Consider the following 17,433-nt stretch of genomic DNA (forward strand, 5'->3'; position numbering starts at 1 on the left):
ATGTACATCGCTAGAATATGTAATAGTTTTACCGTTTGTTATAGTACTCATTGGTGTAATATTTTGAGTAGAACAACATCCAGATGAAAGTCTTCTGGGGATACTTGAATCGTTTTCGTCTCCAACTGGAGGGTTTTCCTTTGTTGGTGAAATTTTTTCAAAATTCTCTGCGATATAGGTAAGTAAAGTTAAGTAATTAGACCAACATTACACACTATAAATGTCCAAGTATAATTATCAATGAAAAGTTAATAACATAACTATGATGAATTATTCATGTACCAAGGTCCACCATATGGTGTGCACCCTAAATTGAAACTATATTGTTATGTAACGTGTTGTTTCCCTATAAGTACGAAAATTGATAAATTATCAAGATGATTTAGAATTATTTATTAGACTCTTATATTAGTACATTCCATTACAACACAATTTCTAATATTTCATCTTAAAAATCTAATTTATAAAGATGTACGTTCAATTTAAAAGTAATATTGAATAAGACAAAAAATAGAGTTCTATGAATACTTTCAAAAACGTATCTAATATACATGGAAGCTTAGAATTGTGTATTATGTGTCAAATAATACTTGACGACATAAGTATTCTATGATATCCTATTTATCCATTACACGACAATTAATTCATTAAATCATTGTACTAAACATACTAATAAGTTGTAAAAATAAGGCCCAAGCTAAGTAAAAATGCAATACTTACCCAATAGACTTAAACTAACCAGCCCCATTAACCCGACCCACCAACCCGGTCCTAAACCCGACCCGCAAACCCGGAATATAAATGCGGAGTCCAGCCTTCACTTCTACCCTACCCGACCTTTCGCATTCCTTCCGCCTTTCTCGCCATCGTCACAGACCATCGCATTCCGTAGTTCTCTCTACCTTTCCTCCTTACATCTCTCACTCTGTCCGAAAGCTTGGTAGCAAGCATGTCGTTGACAGTCTCTATGGTGTTTGCGTGAACTCTTTCGCTTGTAGCTCGATGGAGTACAAACCCTAACTGTAAACTATACACCTGAAATCTTCAGTTTGTTTCCTTCGCTTTAGTTGCGTGACTGTCCTTTCTCTTTCGAATTTCAATTTTGGAAATTACCGATTTGATACTAAAATCAGGCGATACCATAGCTTTATCCTATTCTTCGATCTAGGGTTTTGTTCTATCCTAACCCTAACATGTGTTCGAGACATCAATTGCTCGGCGTGGATGAGTCCGACATGATCGTCCTTCACCAGAAGTCCAGAAACAACATATAAGCTAAGTATATCTAAGATTTCTCATCATTTGTCTACTTTTCGATTTCAGTTTGCGGATTTGAAATGATTCAATTGAATTGCTATGAGACATGATTTCCGTCCGTAATTAATAGCTGAAATTATATTGCTAGCTGCATTTAGCCTCTGTTTTAGAAGTCACATTTCACGAATTTTTGACCTTCTTTAATTGTTAGATTTAGTTTACTAATATTTGTAAAACAATTGTTCTTATTATTGGATCTATTAAATGTGTTTTGCAGGGACAGAAAGTCTGGGATGCACCATTTGAAATAGGATACAGTAAACAATCCAAGTTATTGACAGTAATGGTAGCAAAAGTCAAGTAAGATTAGAAATTTTGTGTACCTTTTTGTTGTATTGAATGCTTCCTCTTTGTGCCTATGATTGTAGAAATTGTAATTTGCCTCATTGCTCTGAAAATGGTTAAATTTCCAATATGATATGCTGTGTTTGATAAACATGAATTATGAACTGTGTGAATTATAACTATCTTATTTGATGTTGAGTAATTATGGTATGACTCTTCCGTTTTTCTTGAAATTGGCATTTGGTGTGTTCCACTTTATGTACTAATTAAATACATGTATTCCTGATATTGTCTGATTTAAATTTTTTCAAATGAGATGACTAAATTATTTGTTCCCAGATTCTGGCAAATGATGACTCAAAATTCTGATGCCATTGTTTTGATTAACAATTCATCCTCTCTAATTAGCGTACGTGTGAGGTGTTGTACTTAATCTGGTCCTTAAAAAGGTGGATTCCAAACTTTTCCTAAACTCAGATTTTCTTTTTTCAGATTACTGCCTTGTATACATTTTCTAATATGGCAAATGATGAAATATTATTCTGATGCCAAAATGCATTTTTAACCTCTGTTTGTTGTGTCCTATCTTTTTGCAGCACACATTAACCCCATATACACTATATAAGTGTCTATTTTTTTCAACAGATTTTGGGCAGTGATGTAATAGATATTTGGAGCTCATTTCTTTTCAATGCTGTATAGTATATTTTTAGTCTAGGATTAGTCAACTCATCTGCATATGTAGCTTTTCAAATAATTGATACAGGGTTTCAAGATATAATACTTCATTGCAAAGAATCGAGTGATTTGTTTGTTTCAAATTCGATTTCTTTCAAATTCACAAAAATCATTTTTAAACAGTACATATACAATGTGGATATAACTTGAGAAACCCCTTTCGTTCATTCATTCACCTCCTTACAGTTCAATATTTCTGAAAAAGAAAAAAATTAGTTTATATACTACAGTGATATATAAAACCAAGTACGCGAGTACTTTAAGAACCCAAGTTTTTCATAGTATACTATATAATGAGTCATTTGTACAGCTCCAATTGAACGAAACCATGAAGGTGGTTTTTATTTTTATTTTAGATTAAGTTACAATCTAGAACATCGAGAATGTATAATAATACGTATCTCTTTCATACAAAAACAGAACTTTTAAAACAAAACCACACAGGCAATTGTGGTTTTACTTCCATTTCAACTAAAGGATGATAGTATAGATAAATGTGACTTTTTAAAAAAAAAAAAAAAACTGTTTGACCGGCATAAATTTGTGGAATTAATTTGTTAGTTGTTTAAGTATCATTACAGAAAGTCGTATTGTATTATGGAAAGATAATTTCATAATAAATAATCACTTTTTTAATAATAAAGTATAATGTTTAGGGTGTACTTATCGATCTAAGTCTATAATGTGTATAAGTTTCAACTACAAAAAATAATTTTTTTGAGAATCAAGTAGAGGAAAACTGTTTTTAGTTCACTTTCTGGCCTACTGTTATGAGATTTTATACATTTGATGCATTTTAATTAAATGAGTTTTAATCTTTTCTAAGTAGTTGTGTTAATTTGGTGTTTGTTTAAGTATCATGCAAGATACTATAAGTGTATTATAGTATGTCTTAAGCAATACAGAATTTTTTTACCAACAAAGTCCACAGTTTTTGATGGATTTAAAATCAAACTGTTTTATTTTTTTTCTAAGTTGTGGTGTTAATTATCATTAGATTTTAGATAGAAAAACTGTTTGTATAGGTATAAACCTTTATGGTCTACTATAATGAGATTTTAGATATTTGATGCAATTTGTTAATTTGTTTTTTTTTTTTTATAAGTTGTGGTGTGAACTGTTTGTTTGCTTAAGTATCATGAAACATAAACTAAGTCTAGTTTAGTTCCCTTATAACCAAATTATAATATTTTTTGGGATTTGATGCATTATTTTTAACAAAATCAGGTCTAAAGACTTTGAATTGTCTATACTGTGGAAAGTAAAATTCTTAGCAATATAGTATTTGGTGTTTGTCCTATGAAATAAAATAGGACAAAATGAACTTACAATAGTATACTTAAGTAATTATGTAATATAATTAGGAGAAATTAAAACATACACAAAACAATAATAAGCACCAAAATAGCCCAGATTAATTATCATTTAAAAAAAAAAAAAAACAGAGTCAACAAAATGTTTAGTGCAATGCATAAATAAAAAACAAATCAAAACAGCTAAGAGGCTTAAAGTATTGTTCATAACTGAATTGAAACAATTCAGTTCATCTTCTCCTTCTTAATGCTACCACCCTTTGACCTTTTGCTCCCTTTTGAGGATGAAAACTGATCCAGCAATGACTTCTTAGTAGTAGGAGAATCTGCTTCAACATCAACTTGGGATTCTGAGTGCCTTGTGTTAGCAGGACTATTGACCTCTTCTTCTTTAGATGCTTCCTGCAAACAAAAAGTAGAACCAACAATTAGAAATTACTTAACGTATTTAAGTAAAAGATAGGGTTTAGTTCAACTGTATACTCACCTCAGAATGTTGAGAAGTGTTGTCATCCTCTTCTATTTGCTGTGACATTAGGTCCTTTTCTTCATCTTCAAATAATCTGGAACAATAAGCATCTAACAACTGCTCGTCCCTCAGAACCCTCATCACATTGTAAGCTGGATTAGTGCCTTTCATTTGAGCTCTCTTAATCCCCACTTTAAAAATCATTTTTAAACCAATCACCACCTCAATCTCAGTGGGGATGTCAACATCGGCCTGATAAGTAATACGATTAGTAAAAAAAATAAAATAAAATTTTTAAAAGGCTTATACAATTGGTAGAAGCAAAAAAAAGTACCTTTTTGTACTTCTCATACAACAGAGTAGCAGGAATGCCAACTAATTCTGCAACTTCCCTATCCCAGAGCAGGAAAGTTGCATCTGTGGTTTTGTCTAAGACTCTCACCAAAAGCTTATATCTAGCAGTACCTTCCTCAAATTGTTTTACACACTTGTCACAGCTTAAGACTCCTTCAATTGCTTTAAGCTTCCTGTTACAGCCAGGTGTCAGGCATGCCATGTAGTACCAATCATCTGTAGAAGACTCTATTGCCATAATTTCACCAGGAATATAGTAATCCCCATCCTGAAAACATAGTTACAAAAAGTATGTTTAACACCACAAAATAGATTTGTAAGAAAGCTTGTTAATATGTAATTAACAACCTGCAGCTTAGATAGATCAAAGATTGTGGACACAATCCTTTCACCCTTTTGGAAACTCTCAATCCCTGTGGACTGGGAGTTCAGAGTCACAGTGCTCATACTCTTAATTGGAGTCTCTTGAACCTTTAACCTGCACAAAACAATCAGAAGTGGACTGAGTAAATGACACTCATTTAGACCTCAAAAATGGCAGGAAGTTTATGCATTACATAGACTTACTGAGATTTGAAGTCCTTGAACTCATCAAAATCATCATTCACCCAGATCTTAGTTGCATCATACGATGATGTTATTCTGACCTCACCTAAAAAAAACACATAGAAAAAACATAGCATTGGAGTCTATTGCATAAATTAGAGGAGGACAGTATAAGGTTCAAACACTCACCACTAACCACCTTGGCCCTACAACATTGAATAACTACGATCACTGGTTCATTTGAACTTGAATTGTAGTAGGGCAGTAGAGACTCAACATGAGAATCCCACAAGGTACACATCATGTAGTTATCACTGTTTTTGGTAGGTAGAAAATGACAATAATTAAATATAATAATCAGAAAAGGAAACTTATAAAGTGGAATCAATAAAGAAAGTGTAAAACTAAAGGAAATACACAATATGAAAGTCAATCTAGATCAACAATAAAATCTGAAAGGAAATATGCAGTCTTGTAATGGAACAAATAAACTAAAAATATAAAACTTACGTATTACCACAGAGTTGAAAGTCAATCAGTTTTGTGGCTTTACCACCAACAATCTTGTCCACAGGGCTATATATCTCCACCACACGACCTATAACATCTGAAACATATTTAAAGAATACAAGTAGTCATATAAGCAGTCATTATATGCCTAAGTAGTTGTATTAGTAATAGTACAATTAGGGTTTTACCAATGAGCTCCTTGTCATTCACTTGCTTGGGATCTTTCAAAGACTCAAAACTTGTAAGACGAAACATAAAAAGTGGAAAGCCTATAGAGTTGATCTGTTTGACTTCTGTTTTGTAATTAAACTTGAGCATATACTTATGCTGGGTGACCTTGTAAAGGTAATAGTTTGTAACAGCATAGAAGTTCTTTATCTCATACAGTTGGCCTTCTTTTAGCACATCTTTGTATTTGACAACATCTTTATTCTGAATATTAGCATGTATATAGTCTCCCTGTACAGAAATGTAAATACAGTGTGCATAAAATATGGGCAGTAAGTGATATAGAAATTTTGATGGAATCATGCTTCTGTTTTACAAAAATATTGTTGAGTTACAGTGAACATGTAAACATGCTTCTGTTTGCAAATGTAGTTAGTAAACAACTATAGAAGCTATACATGTACAGGAATGCTATATATATAGAAACCTGCTTATTTTTGCAAATTTAGTCACTAAAATTGTAAACATGTATATTCTTTCTGTTATTCAGTGAATGTGTAAACATGTATATACTTTAAGATGAATTAAATAAAAATGTAATAGAAGTGTACCTGATCATCATGCTTCTGTTTGCAAATGTAGTTAGTAAACAACTATAGAAGCTATACATGTACAGGAATGCTGTATATATAGAAACCTGCTTCTTTTTGCAAATTTAGTCACTAAAATTGTAAACATGTATATTCTTTCTGTTATTCAGTGACTGTGTAAACATGTATATACTTTAAGATGAATTAAATAAAAATGTAATAGAAGTGTACCTGATCATCATGGAGAAGACACTCCATACTCTTGACGTTACTACCTACCCTCCTCTCAGGCACATCATAGATGCGTACACAACGTACTCTAATTCCCCTTTGCTTGTGGATAGGATGGATATCTTTGATAGCAATGAACAGGGAAGGCATTATATTACTATTTCGAAGATGGAGAATAGTGATGGGTAGGGTTTAGGGTTGAATCAAATGGACATCAACATCTGGATGTAGCCTTTTATAGGCAACAATCACATTTTGAATTACAACTTTCGAAGAGTTTTCATGATGATCAAGCCTTGGAACACCAACATGGTATTAAATGCTGGTGTTGATTTAAATTTAAATTCTATAATCTTGAGTTATGTAAATAATTTCCGTCTTTATTATATTATATTGTTTGTAGTACATGTGTAAATATATATAGACATTTCAGTAGTGGTCTACTTTTAAAAGTAAAAAACCATTCGACTTCTCAGATATTTTCTGCATTGGTAAGATAAAAGTAGTATTTAAGATATTATTTGGAATGTGTACATTTATAAATGCAGCATTAAATAGCCGAATTTTGGACTGACAGCACAACAAACGACATCGTATACATCAGGCGCTAAAATTTATAAATGCAGCATTAAATAGCCGAATTTTGGACTGACAGCACAGCAAACGACATCGTATACATCAGGCGCTAAAATGCAATAGACAATAACATAGGGGTAAAACGACGACGTATTCATTTGGGCGGGATAATTTTTTAGGCCAGAAGTTGTTGCTTTATTATAGAGTTAGATAATTATAAGATATATATTCATAATTTATGAACTTCATATTCACAATTATTGAATCTCTATATTCATAATTAGATAACTATGTGTTCATAATTATGTTCGCAACACTCTGTTCATAATTATAGAACTATATGTTCATAATTTTTGAACTATATATTGATTATTATATTTATAATTATGAACTATTTTTGAACCATGTCTATCTTGCAAGGTGGACACAGTTCCACAGCATAATTTATCGGGTCAATAGTACTATAAAAAGCCTTTGGACTTCTCAAACTTCTTCAACATTCATAAATTATGAATTTTCTGTTATGAGATTATGAATTTTCTGTTATGAGATTATGAATTTTCTGTTTTGAGATTATGAATTTTCTGTTATAAGATTATGAATTTTCTGTTATGAGATTATGAATTTACAGTAAATTCATAATCTCATAACAGAAAATTCATAATTTAATAAATTTTTTTCTTTTATGCGATTATAAATTTTCTGTTATGAGATTGTGAATTTACAGTACATTCATAATCTCATAACAGAAAATTCATAATTTGATCAAACGCGCGCCGTTAACACCACATGCGTGATTATTTTTTTTTTTACGTAAAAACGCCGCCGTTTGGACCCGTATTCACCATTCATGGTGAACACGTTTCCTTGGCATAATTTTCGCCGTGGCACCCTTTTGTCTTCTTCTTATTTATTTTAGTTTTAATTTTATTTCGTATATCGTTTTGTTTGGATTACTATTATTATTATTATTATTATTATTATTATTATTATTATTATTATTATTATATTATATTATATTATATTATATTATATTATATTATTTATTTGATTGTTGATAAATTCGCCAAAATTTTAACCAATTCGTCATTTTAACATTTTAACTTTAATCAAAACCCCCCAAAAAATTATATAGTAACTCAGTAATTTGTTCCAAATGGCTAAAAACTAATACAACACATACATTTTGTGTTAATCTTTCACAACCCCAATTAATAATAAATAAATAAATTTGTTCCAAATGGCTAAAAACTAATACAACACATAGATTTTGTGTTAATCTTTCACAACCCCCATTAATAATTAATAATAAATAAATAAATAAATAAATAAAAACTAAAATAAGAAGACAAAGTTGAAGTTTCTTAAACAAGAACCTTTTGACATCTCAATACTTGCCCACATTGATGGGCAAGAAATTATGTTTGTAAGGAGATCATTGCTCCTCTTATATAGAGGAGCTCTCTATTTTCAAACATTTTCAATGTGGGATAAAAATGATCTCAAAATCATTTACAAAGGGAGCCCGTGACTCCCCTTTGTCTTTTTTTTTTTTTGTTTTTTTTTTTTTTGTTTTTTTTTTTTGTTTTTTGTTTTTAATTTTAATTTTATTTTGTATATAATTTTGTTTGGATTATTATTATTGTTGTTGTTGTTATTGTAATTTGATTATTTGGCAAATTCGGCAAAATTTTAAGAAATTCGTTTGTTTAACATTTTATATTTTATCAAAATACCAAAAATATTATTTAATAACTTAACAATTTGCTCGAAACTGCTAAAAACTAAAACAACTCATATACATTTTTGGTTAATCTTTCCCAAACCTCCTAATAAATTAAAAAATAATTAAAAAAATAATTAAAAATCCATTAAGATAATTTTTTTTAAATAAGAGTCATTTGACACGTTGGGTTTTAATAGGTTGTGGAACCGTGTCCACCTTGCAAGGTGGACACAGTTCTATGTTCATAAATACTGCACTATAAGTTCATTATTATAAAGTTATATATTCATAATCTTTGAACTTCATATTCATAATTATTGAACTCTATATTCATAATTACAGAACTCTATGTTCATAGTTATTGAATTATATGTTCATAATTATAAACATATATATTCATAATTTATTTTTTTTATTTTTTTTGAAGGAATATATATTCATAATTTTTAAACTTCATATTCACAATTATTGAATCTCTATATTCATAATTAGATAACTATGTGTTCATAATTATTTTCACAACACTTTGTTCATAATTATAGAACTATATGTTCATAATTTTTGAACTATATATTGATTATTATTATATTCATAATTATGAACTATTTTTGAACCATGTCTACCTTGCAAGGTGGACACAGTTACACAGCATAATTTGTCGGGTCAATAGTAGTACTATAAAAAACCTTTGGACTTCTCAATACTTGCACACATTGGTTGGCAAGCAATTGTATGGTTGTAAGAGGAGCATTGCTCCTCTTATATAGAGGAGATCAATAGCTCCTCTTTCCAAACATTTTCAATGTGGGATCAAAATGATCCAACATCATTTACTAAGGGGAGCCACCTTTGTCTTCTTCTTATTTTTTTTTTAATTTTATTTTATTTTGTATATAGTTTTGTTTGGATTATTATTATTATTATTATTATTATTATTATTATTATTATTATTATTATTATTATTATTATTATTATTGTTGTTGTTGTTGTTGTTGTTGTTGTTGTTGTTGTTGATGATGATGATGTTGTTGTTATTGTTATTGTTATTGTTATTATTTTAATTTTATTTTATACTTGAACAATAATATTATCAATTATATTATATTATAGAATATAATACCATATATAATATTACCAGTTAATAGATTTTATTTAATTTCCATTTGACAATTACTTACCAAATAAGTTTTACTACAAAAGTTTTGGAGGAAAAATTTGTTAGGAGGATTTTACTTTTATATATAGATATAGATATAGATATAGATATAGATAGATATAGATTATTATTATTATTATTATTATTATTATTATTATTATTATTATTATTATTACTATTATCATTATATTATATTATATTATATTATATTATTATTATTATTATTATTATTATTATTATTATTATTATTTATTTGATTGTTGATAAATTCGCCAAAATTTTAACCAATTCGTCATTTTAACTTTAATCAAAAACCCCCAAAAAATTATATAGTAACTCAGTAATTTGTTCCAAATGGCTAAAAACTAATACAACACATACATTTTGTGTTAATCTTTCACAACCCCCATTAATAATAAATAAATAAATTTGTTCCAAATGGCTAAAAACTAATACAACACATAGATTTTGTGTTAATCTTTAACAACCCCCATTAATAATAAATAAATAAATAAATAAATAAAAACTAAAATAAGAAGACAAAGTTGAAGTTTCTTAAATAAGAACCTTTTGACATCTCAATACTTGCCCACATTGATGGGCAAGAAATTATGTTTGTAAGGGGATCATTGCTCCTCTTATATAGAGGAGCTCTCTATTATCAAACATTTTCAATGTGGGATAAAAATGATCTCAAAATCATTTACAAAGGGAGCCCGTGACTCCCCTTTGTCTTTTTTTTTTTTTTTTTTTTTTTTTTTTTTTGTTTTTTGTTTTTAATTTTAATTTTATTTTGTATATAATTTTGTTTGGATTATTATTATTGTTGTTGTTGTTGTTATTGTAATTTGATTATTTGGCAAATTCGGCAAAATTTTAAGAAATTCGTTTGTTTAACATTTTACATTTTATCAAAATACCAAAAATATTATTTAATAACTTAACAATTTGCTCGAAACTGCTAAAAACTAAAACAACTCATATACATTTTTGGTTAATCTTTCCCAAACCCCCTAATAAATTAAAAAAAATAATTAAAAATCCATTAAGATAGGTTTTTTTTAAATAAGAGTCATTTGACACGTTGGGTTTTAATGGCAAATTATATTATGCACCGCGGTGCATAATCGATTATGCACCGCGCGTCTTTTTTTTAAATGAAAATTAACAGTGTTTGTTTCCGCCGTTTCGCACCCTTTTGCAAAATGTAACTCTGTTATTCAGTGTCATTTTGTATACACTACAGTTTCAGTTGAACACAACTACAGTTTCATTTCGATATAACTATAGTTTCATTCGATATTTATAGACTCAAATATGTGAAAATGTTATTTAATTTTATTTTATATACACTATAATTTCATTAAAACACAACTACATGATCATTTTGATATAATTACAGCTTCATTGTACAATATACACTCAAATATGTGAAATGTTATTCAGTTTCAGTTTATATACACTGCAATTTCATTTCACTATAACTACAGTATCATTTTGATATAACTGCAGTGTCGGTTTGAATATACTGTAATGTCAGTTAGTGTTTAATACACCAAACAAGCAGACTCCGTTAACTCTAACGGCGAACCGTTTCTTTACTTCAAGAAACGACGTCGTTTTTGACCGCGGTGCACATGCACCGCGGTCTATAATATAACGACTGGGTTTTAATAGGTTGTGGAACCGTGTCCACCTTGCAAGGTGGACACAGTTCTATGTTCATAAATACTGCACTATAAGTTCATTATTATAAAGCTATATATTCATAATCTTTGAACTTCATATTCATAATTATTGAACTCTATATTCATAATTACAGTACTCTATGTTCATAGTTATCGAATTATATGTTCATAATTATAAACATATATATTCATAATTTATTTTATTTTTTTTTGAAGGAATATATATGGATAATTTTTAAACTTCATATTCACAATTATTGAATCTCTATATTCATAATTAGATAACTATGTGTTCATAATTATTTTCACAACACTATGTTCATAATTATAGAACTATATGTTCATAATTTTTGAACTATATATTGATTATTATATTTATAATTATGAACTATTTTTGAACCATGTCTACCTTGCAAGGTGGACACAGTTACACAGCATAATTTGTCGGGTCAATAGTAGTACTATAAAAAGCCGTTGGACTTCTCAATACTTGCCCACATTGATGGGCAAGCAATTGTATGGTTATATAGAGGAGATCAAGAGTCCCTCTTTCCAAACATTTTCAATGTGGGATCAAAATGATCCCACATCATTTACTAAGGGGAGCCACCTTTGTCTTCTTCTTCTTTTTTTTTTTTTTTTTTTAATTTTAATTTTATTTTGTATATAGTTTTGTTTGGATTATTATTATTATTATTATTATTATTATTATTATTATTATTATTATTATTATTATTATTATTATTGTTGTTGTTGTTGTTGTTGTTGTTGATGTTGTTGTTGTTGTTGTTATTGTTATTCTTTTAATTTTATTTTATACTTGAACAATAATATTTTTATTATACTTGAACAATAATATTATCAATTATATTATATTATAGAATATAATACCATATATAATATTACCAGTTAATAGATTTTATTTAATTTCCATTTGACAATTACTTACCAAATAAGTTTTACTACAAAAGTTTTGGGGGGAAAATTTGTTAGGAGGATTTTAGTTATATATATATATATATATATATATATATATATATATATATATATATATATATATATATATATATATATATATATAGATTATTATTATTATTATTATTATTATTATTATTATTATATTATATTATCTTATATATTATTATTATTATTATTATTATTATTATTTATTTGATTGTTGATAAATTTGCCAAAATTTTAACCAATTCGTCATTTTAACATTTTAACTTTAATCAACCCCCCCCCCCCCCCCCCCCCACCCAAAAAAAAAAATTATATAGTAACTCAGTAATTTGTTCCAAATGGCTAAAAACTAATACATACATTTTGTGTTAATCTTTCACAACCCCATTAATAATAAATAAATAAATTTGTTCCAAATGGCTAAAAACTAATACAACACATAGATTTTGTGTTAATCTTTCACAACCCCCATTAATAATTAATAATAAATAAATAAATAAAAACTAAAATAAGAAGACAAAGTTGAAGTTTCTTGAATAAGAACCTTTTGACATCTCAATACTTGCCCACATTGATGGGCAAGAAATTATGTTTGTAAGGGGATCATTGTTCCTCTTATATAGAGGAGCTCTCTATTTTCAAACATTTTCAATGTGGGATAAAAATGATCTCAAAATCATTTACAAAGGGAGCCCGTGACTCCCCTTTGTCTTTTTTTTTTTTTTATTTTGTTTTTATTTTGTTTTTGTTTTTTGTTTTTAATTTTAATTTTATTTTGTATATAATTTTGTTTGGATTATTATCATTGTTGTTGTTGTTGTTGTTATTGTAATTTGATTATTTGGCAAATTCGGCAAAATTTTAAGAAATTCGTTTGTTTAACATTTTATATTTTATCAAAATACCAAAAATATTATTTAATAACTTAACAATTTGCTCGAAACTGCTAAAAACTAAAACAACTCATATACATTTTTGGTTAATCTTTCCCAAACCTCCTAATAAATTAAAAAATAATTAAAAAAATAATTAAAAATCCATTAAGATAATTTTTTTTAAATAAGAGTCATTTGACACGTTGGGTTTTAATAGGTTGTGGAACCGTGTCCACCTTGCAAGGTGGACACAGTTCTATGTTCATAAATACTGCACTATAAGTTCATTATTATAAAGTTATATATTCATAATCTTTGAACTTCATATTCATAATTATTGAACTCTATATTCATAATTACAGAACTCTATGTTCATAGTTATTGAATTATATGTTCATAATTATAAACATATATATTCATAATTTATTTTTTTTTTATTTTTTTTGAAGGAATATATATTCATAATTTTTAAACTTCATATTCACAATTATTGAATCTCTATATTCATAATTAGATAACTATGTGTTCATAATTATTTTCACAACACTTTGTTCATAATTATTATAGAACTATATGTTCATAATTTTTGAACTATATATTGATTATTATATTCATAATTATGAACTATTTTGGAACCATGTCTACCTTGCAAGGTGGACACAGTTACACAGCATAATTTGTCGGGTCAATAGTAGTACTATAAAAAGCCTTTGGACTTCTCAATACTTGCCCACATTGATGGGCAAGCAATTGTATGGTTGTAAGAGGAGCAATGCTCCTCTTATATAGAGGAGATCAAGAGCTCCTCTTTCCAAACATTTTCTATGTGGGATCAAAATGATCCCACATCATTTACTAAGGGGAACCACCTTTGTCTTCTTCTTATTTTTTTTTTTTTAATTTTAATTTTATTTTGTATATAGTTTTGTTTGGATCATCATTATTATTATTATTATTATTATTATTATTATTATTATTATTATTATTATTATTATTATTGTTGTTGTTGTTGTTGTTGTTGTTGTTGTTGTTGTTGTTGTTGTTGTTGATGATGTTGTTGTTGTTGTTGTTATTGTTATTGTTATTATTTTAATTTTATTTTATACTTGAACAATAATATTTTTATTATACTTGAACAATAATATTATCAATTATATTATATTATAGAATATAATACCATTTATAATATTATCAATTAATAGATTTTATTTAATTTCCATTTGACAATTACTTACCAAATAAGTTTTACTACAAAAGTTTTGGGAGGGAAATTTGTTAGGAGGATTTTACTTATATATATATATAGATATAGATTTGATCATCCTTAATTAAATGAAACCATCCTTAATTAAATCATTTAAATTAAATAATCTTATATATTTAGTATTATAAATAATCATCCTTAATTAAATTCAATCATCCTTAATTAAATTATTTAAATTAAATCAACCTTAATTAAATCAATCTTTAATACAAAACGTAACAACACAGAAACGCGGAATCATCCTATTAGCCAATTATTATTACTATTGATGGATAGCATACTAGGCCTGGGCCACAAGGACCGGCCCAAAGAAGCGACGGGATAAAGAAAGCCCAAGAAAGATATATGATGCGGAGCAACTCAAGAGTTTGTTAAGGATTGGGCCTATTATTCGCATTATAATCATAATTGGAATCATTATTTCTAGTATAGTAGAATTAGGTCTTATTATTCCCAATGTAACACAGACTCCCGATATGAGGCAGTCTAGGATTTTTATTTCTTGTAGGGATCTTCGGACCAAGTTATGTATAAATAGACTCCTCACATAGAGGAGAAAGGACAACTTTCAAGATTCACAGAGCAATACTCATCAATACAACATTCCTACATTTTCTCCATATATTTTTCCTATATTCTCGTTGATTCCAACGGTAGTGTTGGCTTGCCGTTGACTGTCCAAAAGACATAAAACCAACATTTGCGCCGTCTGTGGGGTTCGATACGAAAAGTTAACGTTCGTTGCTCAAACCTAAAACACACGATCAAAACCCTAATCTTGGGGAGCACTCAACGTGGCACCCGCACTGGCCGACCCATTCGAGATCTGCAAGAAACTCTCGACCCGCCTACCTCTCGCATGCTGCCCAGTCGGTCAGTGCTCCTAATGGATGGTGTCAATCTGGAGAATCATCGAGAAGAGGGGGAGATCCATCCGAACACACGCCCACCAGTCACTAGCGTCCCATAGACCCAACCTGTCGAACTTCCTCTAACAGTAGTAGAGGCCGCTGAGCACTGCATAGGAAATCTTGCAGCACGACTGCATACTGAAAGGCGAGTCCCCCTGGACCCCCCTCATCAATATCATTCGGACAGAGCATACAACAGTGACCAACCACCCGAGAAAACGTAGGAATTGGACTCACCCAGAGATCATCGTTGCATGGTTTCAATCCTTGACTGCCTAAGACTTTCAGGCCAACGACCCCCCACCGGACGACTGGGACAAGACAATCCAACAGTTGAACGGGCGCGATGGAAAATAACCCTCAACCCCCAATGGCGAGCGAAGGCCACTCAAATGGCATCCATGCCCAGGAATCATAAGGGGGGAGCGTAATAAAAAAGACTCTCTAGATTGCCTTGTAAAAAGTTGTGGTGAAACCCCCGACCTTCAGATGGAAACTAAGGGTAGAAAGGACCGACCGACCACTCAATCTCCGTTGTCCACCAACCCATTCTCCATATAAATCCAAGAATATCGCACATCAAGAGATTCTGAATGCCCGGCGATGCCCGCGTTCAACGGGACAGGAAACCCTGATGACCACTAGATCGGCTTTCGAACAGGGATGAGGATGAAAGGAGCGGAAGATCCTATGTACTGCCACGCCTTCTGCTCAACACTAAGTGGGGCAGCGCAGCAATGGTTTATGTCACTACCACCCCAATCTATCAATTGTAACGAGATCCTAGAAAAGCAGTGTTCAACGCACTTCGTTGGAAACATAAGAGACAAAAAAAAAATACTCCATAGCCTTAACTACAGTATAACAAGAAGAGTTAGAGACATTGGAAAAATTTCTAAAGCGATGGCAAGAACAAATGCAGATAGCAGAGGACTTGGACGATCGAATAGCCCTAACATTGTTCATGGAAGCATTAATGTCTAGGGATCTACCCACTAGCATGCGAAGGAAAAATCCCGAGACCTACGCCCAAGACATCCAGTGGGCACATAAATACGCAGATGCAGAGGAAGCCTTGCGGCAGAAAAGGAAGAGGAAAGAATAATAGTCCTGCGAAGATATAAGAACACATTTGGGTGATCGACCGTCAGAAAAGAAAAATAAACGAAGTGCCCACGAGGAACCCATCAACCACTGATACAGAGCGGTCCCTGCACTAGAGGCCCGACCAGTGTACAAGGTAAAATTATCCCGTCATACATCGGCCACGGGCTTACCACTACCACCCCTCTCACAGCCAATCAACCGGTCGTTGTATATGCAACCAGCCGCTTGGAGACCTAAATATTGTCGCTACCACCGGAAGGTAGGACGCGCCACCGAAGAATGCACCACTCTACAAAAGGAGATCGGAAACCTCAGCCATAGAGGAACACAAGCCACTCACTCCAACCAGTGGTCACGACAACCCACGCAACAAGCCGATGATCCCATCCACAGTGGAAGACATGCCACTCGCTCTAACCAGTGGTTACGGCAGCCCACGCAACCGACCGAGGATCCCATCCATAGAGAGAGATCGGCCACTCGCCTCAACCAGTGGTTAATGCAACCCGCGCAACTAGCAGGGGACACCATCCCTATTGAAAAAAAATAGAGCCCTCACCAGAAATTCCTAGCTGGCGAGACGATGACTGCGAGGAACAGGAAGACTGAAATTGGAAGCACAAGCCCATAATCCGCTAGCAAAGAA

At 30.6% G+C, this 17,433-nt stretch overlaps 2 protein-coding genes across 2 annotated transcripts; both read right to left on the reverse strand.

Annotated features, from left to right (window-relative positions):
- Positions 1-3,878: 3,878 nt before the first annotated feature.
- Positions 3,879-4,714, reverse strand: LOC109166757. Its single transcript, XM_019315647.1, has 3 exons — positions 4,457-4,714; positions 4,141-4,374; positions 3,879-4,055 (listed from the first exon to the last, which is right to left on the reverse strand). Exons 1-3 carry the CDS (start codon positions 4,712-4,714, stop codon positions 3,879-3,881), a joined length of 669 nt encoding a protein of 222 aa, XP_019171192.1.
- A 325-nt stretch (positions 4,715-5,039) lies between these two features.
- Positions 5,040-6,671, reverse strand: LOC109166758. Its single transcript, XM_019315648.1, has 5 exons — positions 6,522-6,671; positions 6,312-6,326; positions 5,721-5,991; positions 5,540-5,629; positions 5,040-5,128 (listed from the first exon to the last, which is right to left on the reverse strand). Exons 1-5 carry the CDS (start codon positions 6,669-6,671, stop codon positions 5,040-5,042), a joined length of 615 nt encoding a protein of 204 aa, XP_019171193.1.
- Positions 6,672-17,433: the final 10,762 nt, after the last annotated feature.

This window comes from Ipomoea nil, unplaced genomic scaffold (genome assembly GCF_001879475.1).
Source record: "Ipomoea nil cultivar Tokyo-kokei standard unplaced genomic scaffold, Asagao_1.1 scaffold3105, whole genome shotgun sequence".
Taxonomy (NCBI): Eukaryota; Viridiplantae; Streptophyta; class Magnoliopsida; order Solanales; family Convolvulaceae; genus Ipomoea; species Ipomoea nil.